The following is an 18,336-nucleotide window of genomic DNA, read 5'->3' as shown; positions in this document are numbered from 1 at the left end:
CACAATAAATCACAAAATCATTGCGTCACAATAAATCACAAAATCATCGTTCCCTTCAGGCAATGACAATATAGGTGCCGTAGTTAGCTTTTTCTTCAATAACTGAAACGCTTTCTCTTGTTCATCATTCCATTCAAATTTCTTCCCTTTATGCGTTAATGCAGTCAAGGGTTTTGCTATTCTGGAAAAGTCTTGGATGAACCTTCTGTAGTAACCAGCTAGTCCTAAAAACTGGCGTATGTGTTTCGGAGTTTTTGGGGTTTCCTACTTTTCAACAGTTTCTATCTTTGCCGGATCCACCTTAATACCTTCTTTGTTCACTATGTGACCGAGGAATTGAACTTCTTCCAACCAAAATGCACACTTTGAAAACTTAGCGTACAATTCTTCCTTCCTCAATACTTCTAACACCTTTCTCAAATGTTCACCGTGTTCTTGGTCATTCTTTGAGTAAATAAGTATGTCATCAATGAAAACAATGACAAACTTGTCAAGGTATGGTCCACACACTTGGTTCATGAGGTCCATGAACACAGCTGGTGCATTAGTTAAACCAAACGGCATGACCATAAACTCGTAATGACCGTAACGTGTTCTGAAAGCAGTCTTTGGAATATCATCTTCTTTCACCCGCATTTGATGATACCCGGAACGTAAGTCAATCTTTGAATAAACAGACGAGGCTTGTAGTTGATCAAATAAGTCATCGATTCTCGGTAGTGGGTAGTGGTTCTTGATGGTAAGTTTGTTCAACTCTCGGTAGTCGATACACAACCTGAATGTACCATCTTTCTTCTTGACAAACAAAACAGGAGCTCCCCACGGTGATGTGCTTGGTTGAATGAAACCACGCTCTAAAAGTTCTTGTAATTGGCTTTGCAGTTCTTTCATCTCGCTGGGTGCGAGTCTGTAAGGAGCACGAGCTATTGGTGCAGCTCCTGGTACAAGATCTATTTGAAATTCAACGGATCGATGTGGGGGTAATCCCGGTAATTCTTTCAGAAATACATCGGGAAATTCTTTTGCAATGGGAACATCATTGATGCTCTTTTCTTCAGTTGGTACTTTCTCGACGTGTGCTAGAACAGCATAGCAACCTTTTCTTATTAGTTTTTGTGCCTTCAAATTACTAATAAGATGTAGCTTCGTGTTGCCCTTTTCTCCGTACACCATTAAGGGTTTTCCTTTTTCTCGTATAATGCGAATTGCATTTTTGTAACAAACGATCTCTGCTTTCACTTCTTTCAACCAGTCCATACCGATTATCACAACAAAACTCCCTAACTCTACTAGTATCAAATCAATCTTAAATGTTTCGCTAACCAGTTTAATTTCTCGATTCCGACATATATTATCTGCTGAAATTAATTTACCATTTACTAATTCGAGTAAAAATTTACTATCCAAAGGCGTCAATGGACAACTTAATTTAGCACAAAATCTCTACTCATATAGCTTCTATCCGCACCCGAATCAAATAAAACGTAAGCAGATTTATTGTCAATAAGAAACGTACCCGTAACAAGCTCCGGGTCTTCCTGTGCCTCTGCCGCATTAATATTGAAAACTCTTTCGCGGCCTTGTCCATTCGTGTTCTCCTGGTTCGGGCAATTTCTAATAATGTGGCCCGGTTTTCCATATTTATAACAAACTACATTGGCATAACTGGCTCCGACACTACTTGCTCCGCCATTACTCGTTCCGACACCATTTGTTCCTTTCGTTCTATTAACCCCTGGTCCGTAGACCTCACACTTCGCAGCGCTATGACCATTTCTTTTACACTTGTTGCAAAATTTGGTGCAGAACCCCGAGTGATACTTTTCACACCTTTGGCATAGCTGCTTCTGATTGTTGTTGTTGTTGCGGTTATTATTGTTGTTGGGATGATTGTTGTAGTTGCTGTTGTTGTTGTTGTTGTTGTTGTTGGGCCGTTTGTTGTAGTTGCGATTGATGTTGCGATTGTTGGGATAATTGTTGCGATTATTGTTGTAATTGCTGTTGTTGTTGTATTGGTGATTCTTATCACCGTTTTCCTCCCACTTTCTTTTGACTTGCTTCACATTGGCCTCTTCAGCAGTCTGTTCTTTAATTCTTTCTTCAATCTGGTTCACTAGTTTGTGAGCCATTCTACATGCCTGTTGTATGGAGGCGGGCTCGTGTGAACTTATATCTTCTTGGATTCTTTCCGGTAATCCTTTCACAAACGCGTCGATCTTCTCTTCCTCATCTTCGAATGCTCCCGGACACAATAGGCACAATTCTGTGAATCGTCTTTCGTACGTGGTAATATCAAATCCTTGGGTTCGTAACCCTCTAAGTTCTGTCTTGAGCTTATTGACCTCGGTTCTGGGATGGTACTTCTCGTTCATCAAGTGCTTGAATGCTGACCACGGTAGTGCGTACGCATCATCTTGTCCCACTTGCTCTAGATAGGTATTCCACCATGTTAACGCAGAACCTGTGAAGGTATGCGTAGCGTACTTCACTTTGTCCTCTTCAGTACACTTACTTATGGCAAACACCGATTCGACCTTCTCGGTCCACCATTTCAATCCGATCGGTCCTTCGGTTCCATCAAATTCCAAAGGTTTGCAGGCAGTGAATTCTTTGTAGGTGCATCCTACACGATTTCCTGTACTGCTAGATCCAAGGTTATTGTTGGTATGTAGCGCAGCCTGTACTGCAACTATGTTTGAAGCTAGAAAAGTACGGAATTCCTCTTCATTCATATTCACGGTGTGTCGAGTAGTCGGTGCCATTTCCTTCAAAATAGTCAAATGGAACAAGTTAATCATACAGAATATTAAGAGTAGTTAATAGTATTTCATAGCATAATATGAACTCATTTATAAAAGCTTTTTCTTCATATTAGCGTTTTATAAGTTTAAATTCGGGTAGTACCTACCCGTTAAGTTCATACTTAGTAGCTAATATACAATTCAACTACTACAATTCTATATGAAAAACTAATTATAATAATATTTCGCGTTCAAACTTTTATACAATATTTTACAAACTTACAATACTGCTTATTTTACATAAAGCATAAAATATAGCACACAATAACTTTGATACAAGATAGTTGTGAAGATAATTCTAGCTAGTACACAAGTCGTTCAGCAAAGGTAATAAAGAAACGTAATTCATACGTCCAGAAACAAGTCATGCATTCTGGTTTTACTAGGATTACTTCCCATCCTTGGTCTTGTGGAACATAACCGTTATGGCCGTTGATAAGACAGCGTGTTGTAACGTCGTCAAAGGGACGAGGGTTACGTAATGTCCAACAGTCCCGTAACAATCTAAAAACCTCATTTCTTACCCCAATTACGACTCCGTCACTTGTGAGAACGTTTTGTTTAACAGTTGTAGCCCGATGTTCTTGTTCTCACTTTGGTGAGAAGCGAACATTACTAATCTGTAAGCATAACATGCTTCTTTATGTTGCATGTTAGCCGCTTTTTCTAAATCACGAAGTCCAATATTCGGATATATTGAGTCAAAATAATTTCTTAACCCATTGCGTAAAATAGCATTTGGGTTCCCCGCAATATATGCGTCAAAGTAAACACATCGTAACTTATGGATTTCCCGATGTGATCTCCCCCATCTTTCGAACGAAAGCCTTTTATAAACCAAGGCATTCTTGGAACGTTCTTCGAATGTCTTACAAACTGATCTCGCCTTAAATAGTTGTGCCGAAGAATTCTGACCGACTCTAGACAAGATTTCATCAATCATGTCTCCGGGTAGGTCTCTTAAAATATTGGTTTGTCTATCCATTTTGTGTTTTTATACTGTAAAATAGACAAGAGTTAGATTCATAAAAAAAATACTTATTAATACAATCAATTTTTACATATATCATAAAGCATAAGCACACTATATTACATATATTACACCACACGAATACAACTATCTTATTCCGACTCGCTTGTTTCTTCTTCTTCGGTTTTGGTTCGTTTTGCCAAGTTTCTAGGGATATATGATGTTCCCCTAATACGAGCCGTCATTTTCCACATTGGTTTAGAAAAACCTGGTGGTTAAGAGGTTCCCGGGTCATTGTTACAACTTAAGGACTTCGGGGGTTGACGATACATATAAAGTTCATCGGGGTTGGAATTAGATTTCTCTATTTTTATGCCCTTTCCCTTATTATTTTCTTTTGCCTTTTTAAATTCAGTTGGGGTAATTTCTATAACATCATCGGAATTCTCGTCAGAATCCGATTCATCGGAGAATTGGTAATCCTCCCAATATTTTGCTTCCTTAGCGGAAACACCATTGACCATAATTAACCTTGGTCGGTTGGTTGAGGATTTTCTTTTACTTAACCATTTTATTATTTTCCCCACCGGTTCTATTTCTTCATCCGGTTCCGATTCTTCTTCCGGTTCCGATTCTTCTTCCGTTTCCGACTCTTCTTCCGGTTCCTCTTCGGAAACTTGTGAATCAGTCCACGAATCATTCCAATTTACATTTGACTCTTCATTATTATTAGGTGAGTCAATGGGACTTGTTCTAGAGGTAGACATCTATCACATAATATCAAATGCGTTAAGAGATTAATATATCACATAATATTCACATGTTAAAAATATATAGTTTCCAACAAAATTTGTTAAGCAATCATTTTTCAAGTAAACACGGTCGAAGTCCAGACTCACTAATGCATCCTAACAAACTCGATAAGACACACTAATGCAAAATTCTGGTTCTCTAAGACCAACGCTCTGATACCAACTGAAATGTCCCGTTCTTATTGATTAAAAACGTTCCATATTAATTGATTTCGTTGCGAGGTTTTGACCTCTATATGAGAAGTTTTTCAAAGACTGCATTCATTTTTAAAACAAACCATAACCTTTATTTCATAAATAAAGGTTTAAAAAGCTTTACGTAGATTATCAAATAAGGATAATCTAAAATATCCTGTTTACACACGACCATTACATAATGGTTTACAATACAAATATGTTACATCGAAATCAGTTTCTTGAATGCAGTTTTTACACAATATCATACAAACATGGACTCCAAATCTTGTCCTTATCTTAGTATGCAACAGTGGAAGCTCTTAATATTCACCTGAGAATAAACATGCTTTAAACGTCAACAAAAATGTTGGTGAGTTATAGGTTTAACCTATATATATCAAATCGTAACAATAGACCACAAGATTTCATATTTCAATACACATCCCATACATAGAGATAAAAATCATTCATATGGTGAACACCTGGTAACCGACATTAACAAGATGCATATATTAGAATATCCCCATCATTCCGGGACACCCTTCGGATATGATATAAATTTCGAAGTACTAAAGCATCCGGTACTTTGGATGGGGTTTGTTAGGCCCAATAGATCTATCTTTAGGATTCGCGTCAATTAGGGTGTATGTTCCCTAATTCTTAGATTACCAGACTTAATAAAAAGGGGCACATTCGATTTCGATAATTCAACCATAGAATGTAGTTTCACGTACTTGTGTCTATTTTGTAAATCATTTATAAAACCTGCATGTATTCTCATCCCAAAAATATTAGATTTTAAAAGTGAGACTATAACTCACTTTCACACATTTTTACTTCGTCGAGAAGTAAGACTTGGCCACTGTTGATTCACGAACCTATAACAATATATACATATATATTAAAGTATGTTCAAAATATATTTACAACACTTTTAATATATTTTGATGTTTTAAGTTTATTAAGTCAGCTGTCCTCGTTAGTAACCTACAACTAGTTGTCCACAGTTAGATGTACAGAAATAAATCGATAAATATTATCTTGAATCAATCCACGACCCAGTGTATACGTATCTCAGTATTGATCACAACTCAAACTATATATATTTTGGAATCAACCTCAACCCTGTATAGCTAACTCCAACATTCACATATAGAGTGTCTATGGTTGTTCCGAAATATATATAGATGTGTCGACATGATAGGTCGAAACATTGTATACGTGTCTATGGTATCTCAAGATTACATAATATACAATACAAGTTGATTAAGTTATGGTTGGAATAGATTTGTTACCAATTTTCACGTAGCTAAAATGAGAAAAATTATCCAATCTTGTTTTACCCATAACTTCTTCATTTTAAATCCGTTTTGAGTGAATCAAATTGCTATGGTTTCATATTGAACTCTATTTTTTGAATCTAAACAGAAAAAGTATAGGTTTATAGTCGGAAAAATAAGTTACAAGTCGTTTTTGTAAAGGTAGTCATTTCAGTCGAAAGAACGACGTCTAGATGACCATTTTAGAAAACATACTTCCACTTTGAGTTTAACCATAATTTTTGGATATAGTTTCATGTTCATAATAAAAATCATTTTCTCAGAATAACAACTTTTAAATAAAAGTTTATCATAGTTTTTAATTAACTAACCCAAAACAGCCCGTGGTGTTACTACGACGGCGTAAATCCGGTTTTACGGTGTTTTTCGTGTTTCCAGGTTTTAAATCATTAAGTTAGCATATCATATAGATATAGAACATGTGTTTAGTTAATTTTAAAATTCAAGTTAGAAGGATTAACTTTTGTTTGCGAACAAGTTTAGAATTAACTAAACTATGTTCTAGTGATTACGAGTTTAAACCTTCGAATAAGATAGTTTTATATATATGAATCGAATGATGTTATGAACATCATTACTACCTCAAGTTTAGTAGGTAAACCTACTGGAAGTGACAAGAAATGATCTAGCTTCAAAGGATCTTGGATGGCTTGAAAGTTCTTGAAGTAGGATCATGACACAAAAACAAGTTCAAGTAAGATTTTTACTCGAATTAAGATAGTTTATAGTTATAGAAATTGAATCAAAGTTTGAATATGAATATTACCTTGAATAAGAAAGATAACCTACTGTATATAACAAAGGTTTCTTGATCTTAGATGATTACTTGGAATGGATTAGAAAGCTTGGAAGTAAATTAGTAAACTTGAAGGGATTTTTGAAGTGTTCTTGAAGTGTTCTTCCTATGATGATTATAGATTGATTCTTGAAGTGATTTTTGATGAATATGATGATTAACTACTGGAAAAATACGTTCATAATAGTCTGTGTGTGTTGAGAGAGAATTAGAAAGAGAATTGGAAGTGAAATGGAGTGAATGATGAGTGGTGAGTGGGGTTTAAAGGAGTTCTAGTTAGTTGACTAGCTCATGGTAGAAGTTAAAATTGATTATTCATACATGACATAATCAAGAGTGGAATCCCATGCTAGTTCCTATTGGTATATACCCATAGTAAGTACGTTTTGAAGCTGTGTATAATACGGGTAAGAATACGACTAGAATTCTTGATGAAAGAAAAGAATGGGAAAGTAACTGTAACCATTTTTGTTAAGTATGAGTGTTTTAATATATGTCTTGAAGTCTTCCAAAAGTATTTTAATACATCTTAATACACTACATGTATATACATTTTAACTGAGTAGTTAAGTCATCGTTAGTCGTTACATGTAAGTGTTGTTTTGAAACCTTTAAGTTAACGATCTCAATTAATGTTGTTAACCCATTGTTTATTATATCTAATGAGATGTTAAATTATTATATTATCATGATATTATATGATATATTAATATATCTTAATATGATATATATACATTTAAATGTCGTTACAACGATAATCGTTACATATATGTCTCGTTTCGAAATCCTTAAGTTAGTAGTCTTGTTTATATGTATATAACTCATTGTTAATATACTTATGGAGATACTTACTTATCATAATCTCATGTTAACCATATGTATATCCATATATATATCGTCATGTCGTTTTTACAAATTTTAACGTTCGTGAATCGCCGGTCAACTTGGGTGGTCAATTGTCTATATGAAACATATTTCAATTAATCAAGTCTTAACAAGTTTGATTGCTTAACATGTTGGAAACATTTAATCATGTAAATATCAATCTTAATTAATATATATAAACATGGAAAAGTTCGGGTCACTACATCACACGCAGCAGGTCAACCAAGCTCAGGCTTGTGTTAATTGTACCAACCCGCAACCCACTTAAAAATATCAAGTTGAGTACGAAAACCCTGACGGTTCTGTCTATTACGTTCAATACCCAGCTCGTCCACCAAATCCCGGATTCAATCAACAACCTAGGGTTAATCAATTCCAGCGAAGCAATCAGCCTTTTTGCTATCGCTATCCACCTTATCCAGCCCAACAATCTCAAATGACCTACGATCAACCACTTCCACTCACTGGTTCACCAGTCGAGGAAACTTCCCTACCACCCAGATTACAAAAGCAACTAACCCCACTCTCGGAGCTGATGATCAGTTGACTCAATTCATTCAAGGACAACAACAGCTAAATTAGAGAACTGCAGCCAGACAAGATCAGACGGAGATACTAATGAGAAATCAATTGGCTCTGCTCAAAAGTCTGGAAACGCAGCTCGGACAGTTATTACAACGCCTTGAAACCCGACTGCAGGGAAGGTTACCAAGTAATACTATCCAAAATCCCCACATAGAAGAAGCAAAGCAAATGGATTCCGTAATCCTAGAGGAAGAACCACGGAGAAGGTCAGCAAGGCTCAAGAACAAATCGATAAATACTCAAAAGTTGACCCCTGAAACTCCAGTTCGTGTGCCCTATCCTGGAAGGCTACAGGAAGAACCATCCAAGCTTGATTCCTTCAAACTTGTTAGAAGATTCCTGGACACTATGTCCAAAGTCCCCAACCAGAAGAGATACATCTGAAGGCTTCTCTCTACAAAGGAGAGGATACCAGATTCTAACAAAATTCCACTGAGTGAAGAATGCTCTGCATTACTCAGAAAGTCTCTACCACCAAAGCTAGGAGATACTAGCCGATTCGTTTTTCCGTGTTCAATCTACCAATCTGGAACCATTCATGCGCTAGCAGATTTAGGAGCAAGTATCAACCTAATCCCCTACTCTCTCTACAAGAGATTATAATTAGGAGACTTGTCACCAACTAAAATGACAATCCAACTTGCCGATCACACAATCGATATCCTAAGGGCATAGTTGAGAAAGTCTTGGTGAAAGTCGACAAATTCTTGTATCCTACGAATTTTGTAGTAATGGATATTAAGGAAGACCTACACGCACCAGTAGTGTTAGGAAGACCTTTCATGAATACGGCTAGGACTGTCATTGATGTGTACAATCAAACCTTGATCTTGCGATCACATGGGGAGAGCGTTACCTTCAAAATTGACCGACCAACCGATATTTCTGGACAGGCAGAGATGTTTGCTATTTCCACCAGACGGATCACTTCCGATGACGAGTCTTCACTGCCAGCCGATGATATCGAGATGAGTGTCGAATCACAGTCTGTAGACGACCCAGAAATGGAAGAAGAGGATCCCAGCGAAGAAATAGAGGAAGAGGAGGAATCTGAAGAGGAGGAGGAAATGGAAGACGTAAAAGAAACTGCGACAATACCCGCTCTGAGCATTGAGCATCAAGAAGAATTAATGACGCTTGAGACGGAAGATCACAGTTTAATCATTCGCTCCAAAAAGAAGACTGACAAGGCTGAGGTTAAGGACATAGAAATTGATCCTGCAAGTATCAAAGTGGAGAATCAGAATACTGAAGAAACCCGTTCATCAGACGCATCCTCAGAAGAACAATATACCGATGATGACGAGGAAGAGCAACATAAAGACATTCTGAATAACTCACACTCTCCAACCGAACCAGATCAAGGGGAGCCGGACTCTTCTTCAGATCAGATTCCGATCATATCTACACACACAGACATGATAACCTTCATCAATGATACCGATGAATTTGAAGATATTCTGAAGCCATCCGTAAATCAACAATTGATTTTACGCTATGCTTAACAGAACAAATTATGGCTATCCGAGAAGAATACAACCTTTATCTCCAAAGAGAAGACAATGATGTTGAAATCCTAGAAGAACGCATTCAAGACTTTATCAATACTCTTCACGATCATATCTACCAAGAAGAAAGGCAACGAGAGCACAATTCAGTGGTTCGCACTATTCTTGAAACAAGATTCTGTCGAGATCAGAAGATCATTTACTCTAAGGTTTATAATGCCTTAGCCAGATCCGCACTTCCATTCTCAGCAAACCAACGAGCACTACTGACTATCATCCGGAAGCACGTGGATCTTTCCACCGGACGCCCGACTTATCACTCTGATTTGCAAATGATCGAGGATATTCACAGCTTTTTTGCTCTCTTGGAAATAGATAATTTTGAAAGCACACCAGACAGACTAGTGATTTACGTAACAATTGATCACCATGCTGATCTGATTATCAAAGAGTTACGAGACGCTGTTACGGAGGAGGTAAGGCGCAATAATCCGTTCTCTCATCTTGAACCAGATCGAGTCAACATTGCCACCTATGTTACGAAGCACATATCACGTATCTTCCACGAATCCACATATCCAAGTTTCACATTTAAATCTGGATGTCGGGAGATATACTCAAAGACGGTGACATTAATGCTCGGGTTAGGATTGATGTTCACTTCTTTTCAGCTTCGTCTTTTAACAAATCTGTGCAAAGCTACAGACTCTTACTGTGGAGATCACCATTCCAAAGACTTCGAGATTCTAAAGATACAGTTTCTAACAATGTTTGAAGACCTCCGAAATGAGCATCCCATCAGAGAAACAATCACCACCAGTACTGCTTCTATGATTGACATTCATGGGTCAACTAGCAGAGCCGTGGATCATATTCTCATCGGACTTCAAGACTTATCAAGAGCCGAAACTGCGCACTTCTTATCCTTCAGAAGATCTTCAAGAGAAGTACCGGATCTTCTACCACTATTGGTCCGACACTTTCTCAGGATTTACCCGCCAAGACTCACATTCCCTCGAGAAGACCAAGATTACAACCATCAGCGAGGAATGTTTGCTTTTTAAAGCGTCACTATGGTCAAGCCAACGACCTTAAACAAAAGCGCTTCCCGGGAGGCAACCCGTGCAATAAAGTAGAGTAGAAGAATAAAGGATGACAAATGAGCTAATCAATAAAAGACGCAAGGATTCAAAGCCAGCCACATCTGCTAGGGGTATTTCTTTCTTCCAGCTACTAGCTCAAGATTCAAACTATGCCACATCCTAGCTTATCACTAAGTGTGAGATTCCAACCCAATTAAAACACTAGACAAATACTCCTAAATCTTCAACTAAAACTCATAAGTGTGGGATAGAATGTTCATCTAAGTGTGGGATGTTGGTATAATCTTTTTATGCTGTATTAAAATAACCCATTACAAAGATTCCAAGTCCTTTAGCCAAATTTCAAAATTTGAAGAGAAAGCCTTTTCGAAAAAGTATTTTTGAAAACCTAAAACGTTTGTCAACAAAAGTAAGGCTTAGGTAGGGTGGAAATCTCGTTAGGTTGAACCAAATCTCTAATAGAGCATTGCATGACTAAGGCATTATAGTCCTAAATTGATTATGGTGAGGCACCCCAAATAAGACCAGCATTCATCTTTAATGCTTCGCTATTTTCCGTTGAGAGTGCCGATGTCTGTTCTCAGAATCAGAACTTGCTTTAGATCTACATTTCCAAAGTAGCGAAACGTGATTCGGTTATAATCAAGAGAGCTAGCCATTTGTCAAAAATAAGCCTTCCACACTTCCACCACTTCTACTCCACCAACACATCTACATCATCTTTACTATTTCTCGAAAAATCCAGAAAATGAGATTCCTTTCGAAAACCCGATGTTATAAACCTCTCAGGTATCATGGCAAAGGTCTTGAAAAAGTTTACCGGCAAAAAGTTTCTCGAGATAAAATCTCAAAAAAAAAAAAAAAAAAAAAAAAAAAAATTCAAAGTTCTGAAAAAAAGGGCAGAACTTATAAAGAGAAACGCCGAAGAAAAACTTGACCGAAAATGATTATCAAATGAAGAAAAGTTCAAAAGTGCTTCTCAAACACTTCAGCACTCCTATCTATCCGAATAAAAGTCTGTATAAAGACTACATTACCCTTTTTCTCACCCCTCAAAAATAACTTCACTACCACTCCAAAATTCCTATTCCATCATTGACAAATGACCTAGAAGCTAAGATTACTACCGTTTTCACATTAGTAGCAAGGATTTGAGTCATTATCAAGCCTATGACGATAGTTGCAGCATGACTGGCTATGAGTGAATTCATTTCTTAGATCTATAGGGAACCATAAACACTTGTGTGATTTGAGTGACCCGTGAAAGCTAGCCTATGTCATGTAACCTCCTCGCATGCTTGCAGAGATAGTTTCAATCATAACATAGATAACTCACCTTATCTTTTTGCTCTTATAATAAAAGCAAACCGCTTAGGCTATAAGAAAAGAAACTCTAAAAAGATTTCTTAAGGAAAATGAGAGTTTGTTTGAGGACAAGAAAAGTCTAAGTGTGGGATATTTAATATCGGCTAAAAAGTCACGTTTTCACCCCAGTATTAAGGCTCAAAAACAATAAAGATTCAAACTTTGTAGCAAAATGCCTACTTCATCGGTTATAATTAAAGAAAAAGTAATTACGAAGGCGGTGCAAAAAGAATCAAGAGAATTAGAGCTAAAACGAAGATTCTAGAGCGAAAACGGTTAAAGACAAGAAATTAAATTACGATCCAGGGAATTCAGCTGATCAGGCAAGCCAAACGGCCTGCCAAACGGCTTTCCTGGCTCACAAACGGTCTGCCAAACAGCCAGGGTAAACGGCCCTTGCAAATGGCTTGACCTGGCAAACGGCCCCTGCAAACAGCCTGCTAGCCGTTTGCAGGGAAAAATTTAACTTATTTAAAGGGTCTTTGTCATTCATTCCAACACACACTTCAATTCACTTCTTTCTCTCTCTTGTACAATATTAGTCATACTTTCAAGGTCTTCAACTCCGTGCGCGAAATCTAGTACCCGGAGAAGAACGCCGAAGATTGTATTAGGAGCGGTCTGGAGTCTTGAAGTTGTCACTTTTGTATTTGGAACTCGCTTAATCTACCGGTACTTCTATCCTTTATCTTTATATAATGTCTTCTATCATTATGTTCTGTGATATTGTTGTCATGATTAGCGAGTAGTTATCTGTAGTGTATGCTATGATGTAAGCAGTTATAATGCCGAAATAATGTTATGGTTTGTGTATGTCGTTGAAATGCTTTTCGATTATGCTTTAAACTCAATCGTTTTTCCAACTAATAGAATGTAGTTATTGGCTCTGTTATTGGGAAGTCGCGAACCCCGATTCAAAGTACACTATATGTGTCACCCCTTGGTAAGAGAGGTATATCGGATACAACGTAAGATCGACTGAGGCACACCAGTTGTAGTAAGTCTATCGAGCTTTGGATTCCAACTGAGGACTCTTTCATAGTGAAACATCTGACTAGACCCTTAGTACATTGTTCGTCCCAGACCATGCTAGTGTAGTCACCAAGCATATAAAATTCGTACGTGCACACTGAAGCACAACGGTTGTTTTAAGCTGCACCTCTGCTAAGTAATGCCATGAAACCCGGTCAGTGTTGATTAGTACACTGCACCATAACGCGGTCTCAAGCATTACACCCCGATTGAGGGATTCTTAGTTAATTAAAGAACTGTTTGTTTAGACACATAAAGGACTGGACCGTTAGGATAACCGAACGTGTTCATGGAAGTCAGCTTGACTTGGCCATGGTGTTCTTTATGGTTGAACTCTTTTTAAGGGTCTAACTATCTTTTAAAACCAATCATTAATGAAAGCATTGAAACACATCACGTCTCTCGGATATGGTAAACCATGTATTCTATTATGCTTAAGAAAGTTTAGACCTTTGTGGAATGTTAATACGTCACCCAACCGAGTCGCTCAATTGGATGAGCCGTCTGAACGTATATGCCTGTAGTCAGACTGCACGGGCATCGGGGGTAAGGGACGTTGCTGTCTATTCAGAATCTTCAAGCCTAGCATAGTACCCCAGTGACATGTCTTATGACAGGGGCGTTAGGACCAGTGTAATGAATACAAGGCCTCTGCCTATTCATGAGCCAGCATTCCATAATCTCGGCAGAGTAACTGATGAAATCATAGTATGCACTTACTTTAACCTTATCTGAATTACAAATTTTATCGCATTTACTTTATCTGTCTTATAAATTAGAAAATCCCAAAAATTAAGTAACCACTACTCCTTCATAACTATCTTAGGCTTAAATATAGGTTCGATTCTACTGATATCTCAAAAATACGACTCTAGGTCATACTTTCCTTACTCATACTAAGGAGTAGTACGATTTAGGCCCCGCTAAATATAAATTTAAAACAGTACCCCCCCCCCCCTCTTGGTGGTTGATTCTGACGTGTTGCGACCTAACGACACCGCACAAATAAAATCGTCTGTTTCGGCCATATCAAACTCCACAATCATTGTTGCTGTGAAAACAGCCGTGTCCAGTTACCAAGTTATGAAGAACCTCCGGACACTTTGAAGGAACTTTTAGAAACACGTGGTTTCATGGATGACGTCCGTGCTTACAATCAGATGTTCAGTATGACCTCTTTCGGTGCTCGTATTGATGAGACCATAAATGACGGCCGATCTCCGTATGTTTTCAAAGTTTCGGGGCAGATTTACCACTGGATTGGTTCCCTGTGCCCTCAACCAGGAACACGTCTAACGTTCCTGCAGCTTTACATCTATGATACGGACAGTGAGGTTGAAAACAGAATGGCCCATTTTGGTGGCGAAGATTCAGATCGAATCTGTGAAGATATTGTGTGCAAATTTATTCATTTGCTCGATTCGCATAATGAGCTTGTGAAACTGTTTCGGATGGCCAGAGATAAATGTAATGCTGCCGAGATTCCTACTTTCAAGATTCGATTGTTCAGTGTCACCGGATCAAAGCAACATAGCCTTCCTACTTCTAATGCAATAGGGGCTATTGTTTTTGATACTGTTCCGCCGGCACTTTCATATTATTATGTAGTAATCCACCCAAGGTCTGAGTACCCAAGGCGAGTTAACAAACTCCATCCATCGTATATGTCACTACAATTCCCATTGATGTTCTTTTTTGGCGAATCAGGTTTCTATCCCGATTTAAAGTTGGTTGATGCTCCAGGTTCCACAGGTGGTCGGGTTAGAAAAATGACGATGAATATGTTCTATTTCTACCAGCTTCATGATAGGTTCAATTCTTACAGCCTCATGTTGAGGCTGGGGCGACTCTTTCAGCAGTACATTGTCACGGTGTATTGTAGTATTGAATTAGATCGGATGGATTACATTAGGAAGAAACAGAAAGACATCAGAAAAGATTACATATCGGGTTTGTACGACGCCATTATCAGGGGTGATCAGACCAGTTCAGACGTGGGCAGTAGAACTATCCTCCCAGCTTCTTTCACCGGTGGTCCCCGTTATATGTACAGCCACTATCTTGACGCCCTGGCGATTTGTCGTGTTTTTGGGAATCCACATTTCTTTGTCACTTTTACTTGCAATGTTAGGTGGCCAGAAATAACTCGATATTTGCAGCCTTTTCCTCGGCTAACTGCATCAGACCGGGCTGATATTGCCGCGCGAGTTTTCCATTTCAAAGTCAAAGAATTTGTTTCTTTTTTAAAAGACGAGAAAACACTAGGTGACTTTAGAGGAGGTAATACTACAACATAATTTCCCCTTACTTTTGTATTAAGTTGATTCTGCTGTTTATACTTTTTTTTAATCGTTGCTAACATCAATTTTTCCCACTTTTTCAGTTCTGTATACCATTGAGTTCCAGAAAAGAGGGTTACCCCATTTCACACATTGGTGTGGTTGCATTCCTCATCCTCATTGCCTATAAGCGAAAGAATAGATTATTACATATCTGCTGAACTTCCTGACCCGAGAACCGACCTCGCTGGTTATGCGGTGATCTCCGTGACTATGATGCATGGACCCTGTGGCATTCCAAACTTAGGTGAACCGTGCATGGAAGGGCCTACTTGCACACAAAAAAATTCCAAAAAATACAACGACAAAACCTTCTTTGATGCTGATGGCCGTGCACACTACCGAAGGCGTAATACTGGTGTATACAATGCGTTACGGGGTCCATCTCAATAACAGCTATGTAGTTCCTTATAACAGACTACTTTGTATGACTCTCTAAACTCATATAAATGTTGAGTGATGTGGCTCAACAACCCTGATCAAATACATGTTCAAGTACATTTCAAAGGGTACCGACCGCATTGCTGCTCGCATATCCAAACCAGTCGGTAGTAACAGCCGCACGAGGCCACAAGTCTCTTAACCAGTAGATGAAGTTCAGAATTTTATAGATGCCCGTTTTATTTGCCCGCATGAGGCTTGCTGGTGTATTTTTAACTTCCGAATTCATCATCGTGAACCGGCAGTTCAGATACTGTCTGTCCATTTAGAGAATATGCAGCTTATGAAGTTCCGTGGCAAGCAATCGCTTCAAGAAATTATCAAAAACACAGAAAAGAAGAAAACTACTTTGACTGAGTGGCTATGTTATAACGCCTCTTCTTCCACTAGCAGGCACCTAACATATTTGGATTTCCCATCTGAATTTGTTTGCTATCAAGCACAAAAAACCTGGAAACGTAGGGCGAATATTAACAAGTCTTCAATTGGAAGGATGTCATACATACATCCCTCATTCAGAGAGGCTTTTTTCCTAAGAATGCTTTTGTGTCATCAAAAGGGGTGCACAAGCTTTGTAGATATTAGAACCGTAAACCAAGTTGAATAATAGACATACCGTTCTGCTTGCGAGGCTGCTGGGCTGCTTGGTGATGATAAAGAATGGAATATAGCACTAGAAGAAGCATCAGCATCCGTCACAAATTCTTAGCTGCAGTCGCTTTTTACCCACATTCTGGTGTATTCTGAAGTCTCGAATCCGTTTATTCTTTGGGAAAAGCACTGGGAAATGATGTCTGACGACATACCTCTGCGAGCAGCGACCTCTTTGAAGATGGCAAAGCTATACATAAATAGTGATGACCTGCATAATTATGTTCTTTATGAGGTTGAAATTTTCCTAAACCAGTGTGGAAAGACACTCAGCGACTTCGCATTGCCATCTCTACCAGATGACCTTCTACTAGATCTTGCAAACCGTTTGATCATGGAGGAGAGAAACTATGACCGTGAATCGCTTAATGAAGAGCTGATTCATCTAGAATTGAGGATGAATGTGAAGCAGAAAAGAATCTACGAGCTGATACGTGATGCTTCCTCGAACAACAGGACAGAACTTGTGTTCGTTTATGGTCATGGTGGCAAGGGTAAGACATTCTTATGGAAGGCCATAATCACAGGACTAAGGGCCAATGGAAATATTGTTATTGTTGTAGCATCATCCAGAATCGCATCTTTGTTACTGCATTCGGGCAGAATTGCTCACTCTCGATTCAAGCTACCATTGACCTTACCGATGAGTCAATGTGCAATGTAAACAAAAACACCCAGATGGATAAGCTACTTGAAAGCACAGATCTTATTGTGTGGGACGAAGCACCCATGAATAATAAACAATGCTTCAAAGCTCTTGATCGCAGCCTGTGAGACATTCTCAGCAACAAAAACTCACCATTCGGAGGTAAGTCTATGATCCTCGGTGGTGACTTTAAACAAACATTACCCGTTCATAAAAAAGGAAAGAAATCAACTATAGTACGTTCTTGCATTACATCTTCATATTTGTGGCAGGAATTCAAGGTGTTTGTGCTTACTGAAAATATGCGATTAATGCAGCCAGGGCTGACGCCATCGGAAAAGGAAAGAAACGCTGCTTTCTCCACATGGTTACTAGATATTGGAAATGGCGAGGTTGGAACACGTGATTTGGAAGACCTGGTTAATAGTAGTTGAGTACAAATTCCTGACACCTACTGTGTTCCAGATGATGATAATGGTCTGGCGAATCTAATTTCTTTTATCTACCCCCCAGAAATGTTGCAGAATCCAAGTGTTGCAGAATTACAGCAAAAAGCGATTGTTTGCCCGAAAAACGATGTAGCAGACACCATAAATAAGTTGGTCGTCGATATGGTTGATGGCCCAGTTACAACCTACGCAAGTTATGATACTGCTACACCATAATGGAATGACGGTGGTAAGTCGGAACTACTATATCTAACAGAATACTTGAACACACTAAATTACCCTGGCCAACCACCGCACCTGCTCGAGCTAAAAATAGGGGTACCAGCTATTTTGTTGCGGAATATTAATGTCGCAGGCGGCCTTTGTAATGGTACCAGGATGATAATTACTCAGCTCCTAACTAAAGCAGTTGAAGCTGAGATTATCACGGGCACAA

General features: G+C 38.5%; 2 protein-coding genes across 2 annotated transcripts; both read left to right on the top strand.

Annotated features, from left to right (window-relative positions):
* The first annotated feature begins 14,507 nt into the window (after nucleotides 1–14,507).
* Nucleotides 14,508–16,106, top strand: LOC139845147 (uncharacterized). The gene is made up of 2 exons (XM_071835371.1): nucleotides 14,508–15,654; nucleotides 15,781–16,106. The coding sequence occupies exons 1-2, from the start codon at nucleotides 14,508–14,510 to the stop codon at nucleotides 16,104–16,106; spliced, it is 1,473 nt and encodes a 490-aa protein (XP_071691472.1).
* Nucleotides 16,107–16,944: 838 nt separating this feature from the next.
* On the top strand, nucleotides 16,945–18,116 carry LOC139845135 (uncharacterized). Its single transcript, XM_071835364.1, has 4 exons — nucleotides 16,945–17,458; nucleotides 17,573–17,613; nucleotides 17,724–17,870; nucleotides 17,976–18,116. The coding sequence occupies exons 1-4, from the start codon at nucleotides 16,945–16,947 to the stop codon at nucleotides 18,114–18,116; spliced, it is 843 nt and encodes a 280-aa protein (XP_071691465.1).
* Nucleotides 18,117–18,336: the final 220 nt, after the last annotated feature.

This window comes from Rutidosis leptorrhynchoides, chromosome 1 (assembly GCF_046630445.1).
Source record: "Rutidosis leptorrhynchoides isolate AG116_Rl617_1_P2 chromosome 1, CSIRO_AGI_Rlap_v1, whole genome shotgun sequence".
Classification (NCBI taxonomy): Eukaryota; Viridiplantae; Streptophyta; class Magnoliopsida; order Asterales; family Asteraceae; genus Rutidosis; species Rutidosis leptorrhynchoides.
This window is presented reverse-complemented; position numbering and strand designations above follow the sequence as displayed.

Bases quoted from the DNA above. Each gene is read 5' to 3' on its own strand.
- LOC139845135 (XM_071835364.1), top strand. From the start codon at position 16,945: ATGTCTGACGACATACCTCTGCGAGCAGCGACCTCTTTGAAGATGGCA. The intron at 17,614-17,723 runs GTAAGTCTATGA...TATTTGTGGCAG, and splicing joins CAAAAACTCACCATTCGGAG to GAATTCAAGGTGTTTGTGCT. The intron at 17,871-17,975 runs GTTAATAGTAGT...GAAATGTTGCAG, and splicing joins CACGTGATTTGGAAGACCTG to AATCCAAGTGTTGCAGAATT.
- LOC139845147 (XM_071835371.1), top strand. From the start codon at position 14,508: ATGGATGACGTCCGTGCTTACAATCAGATGTTCAGTATGACCTCTTTC. The intron at 15,655-15,780 runs GTAATACTACAA...ATTGAGTTCCAG, and splicing joins ACTAGGTGACTTTAGAGGAG to AAAAGAGGGTTACCCCATTT.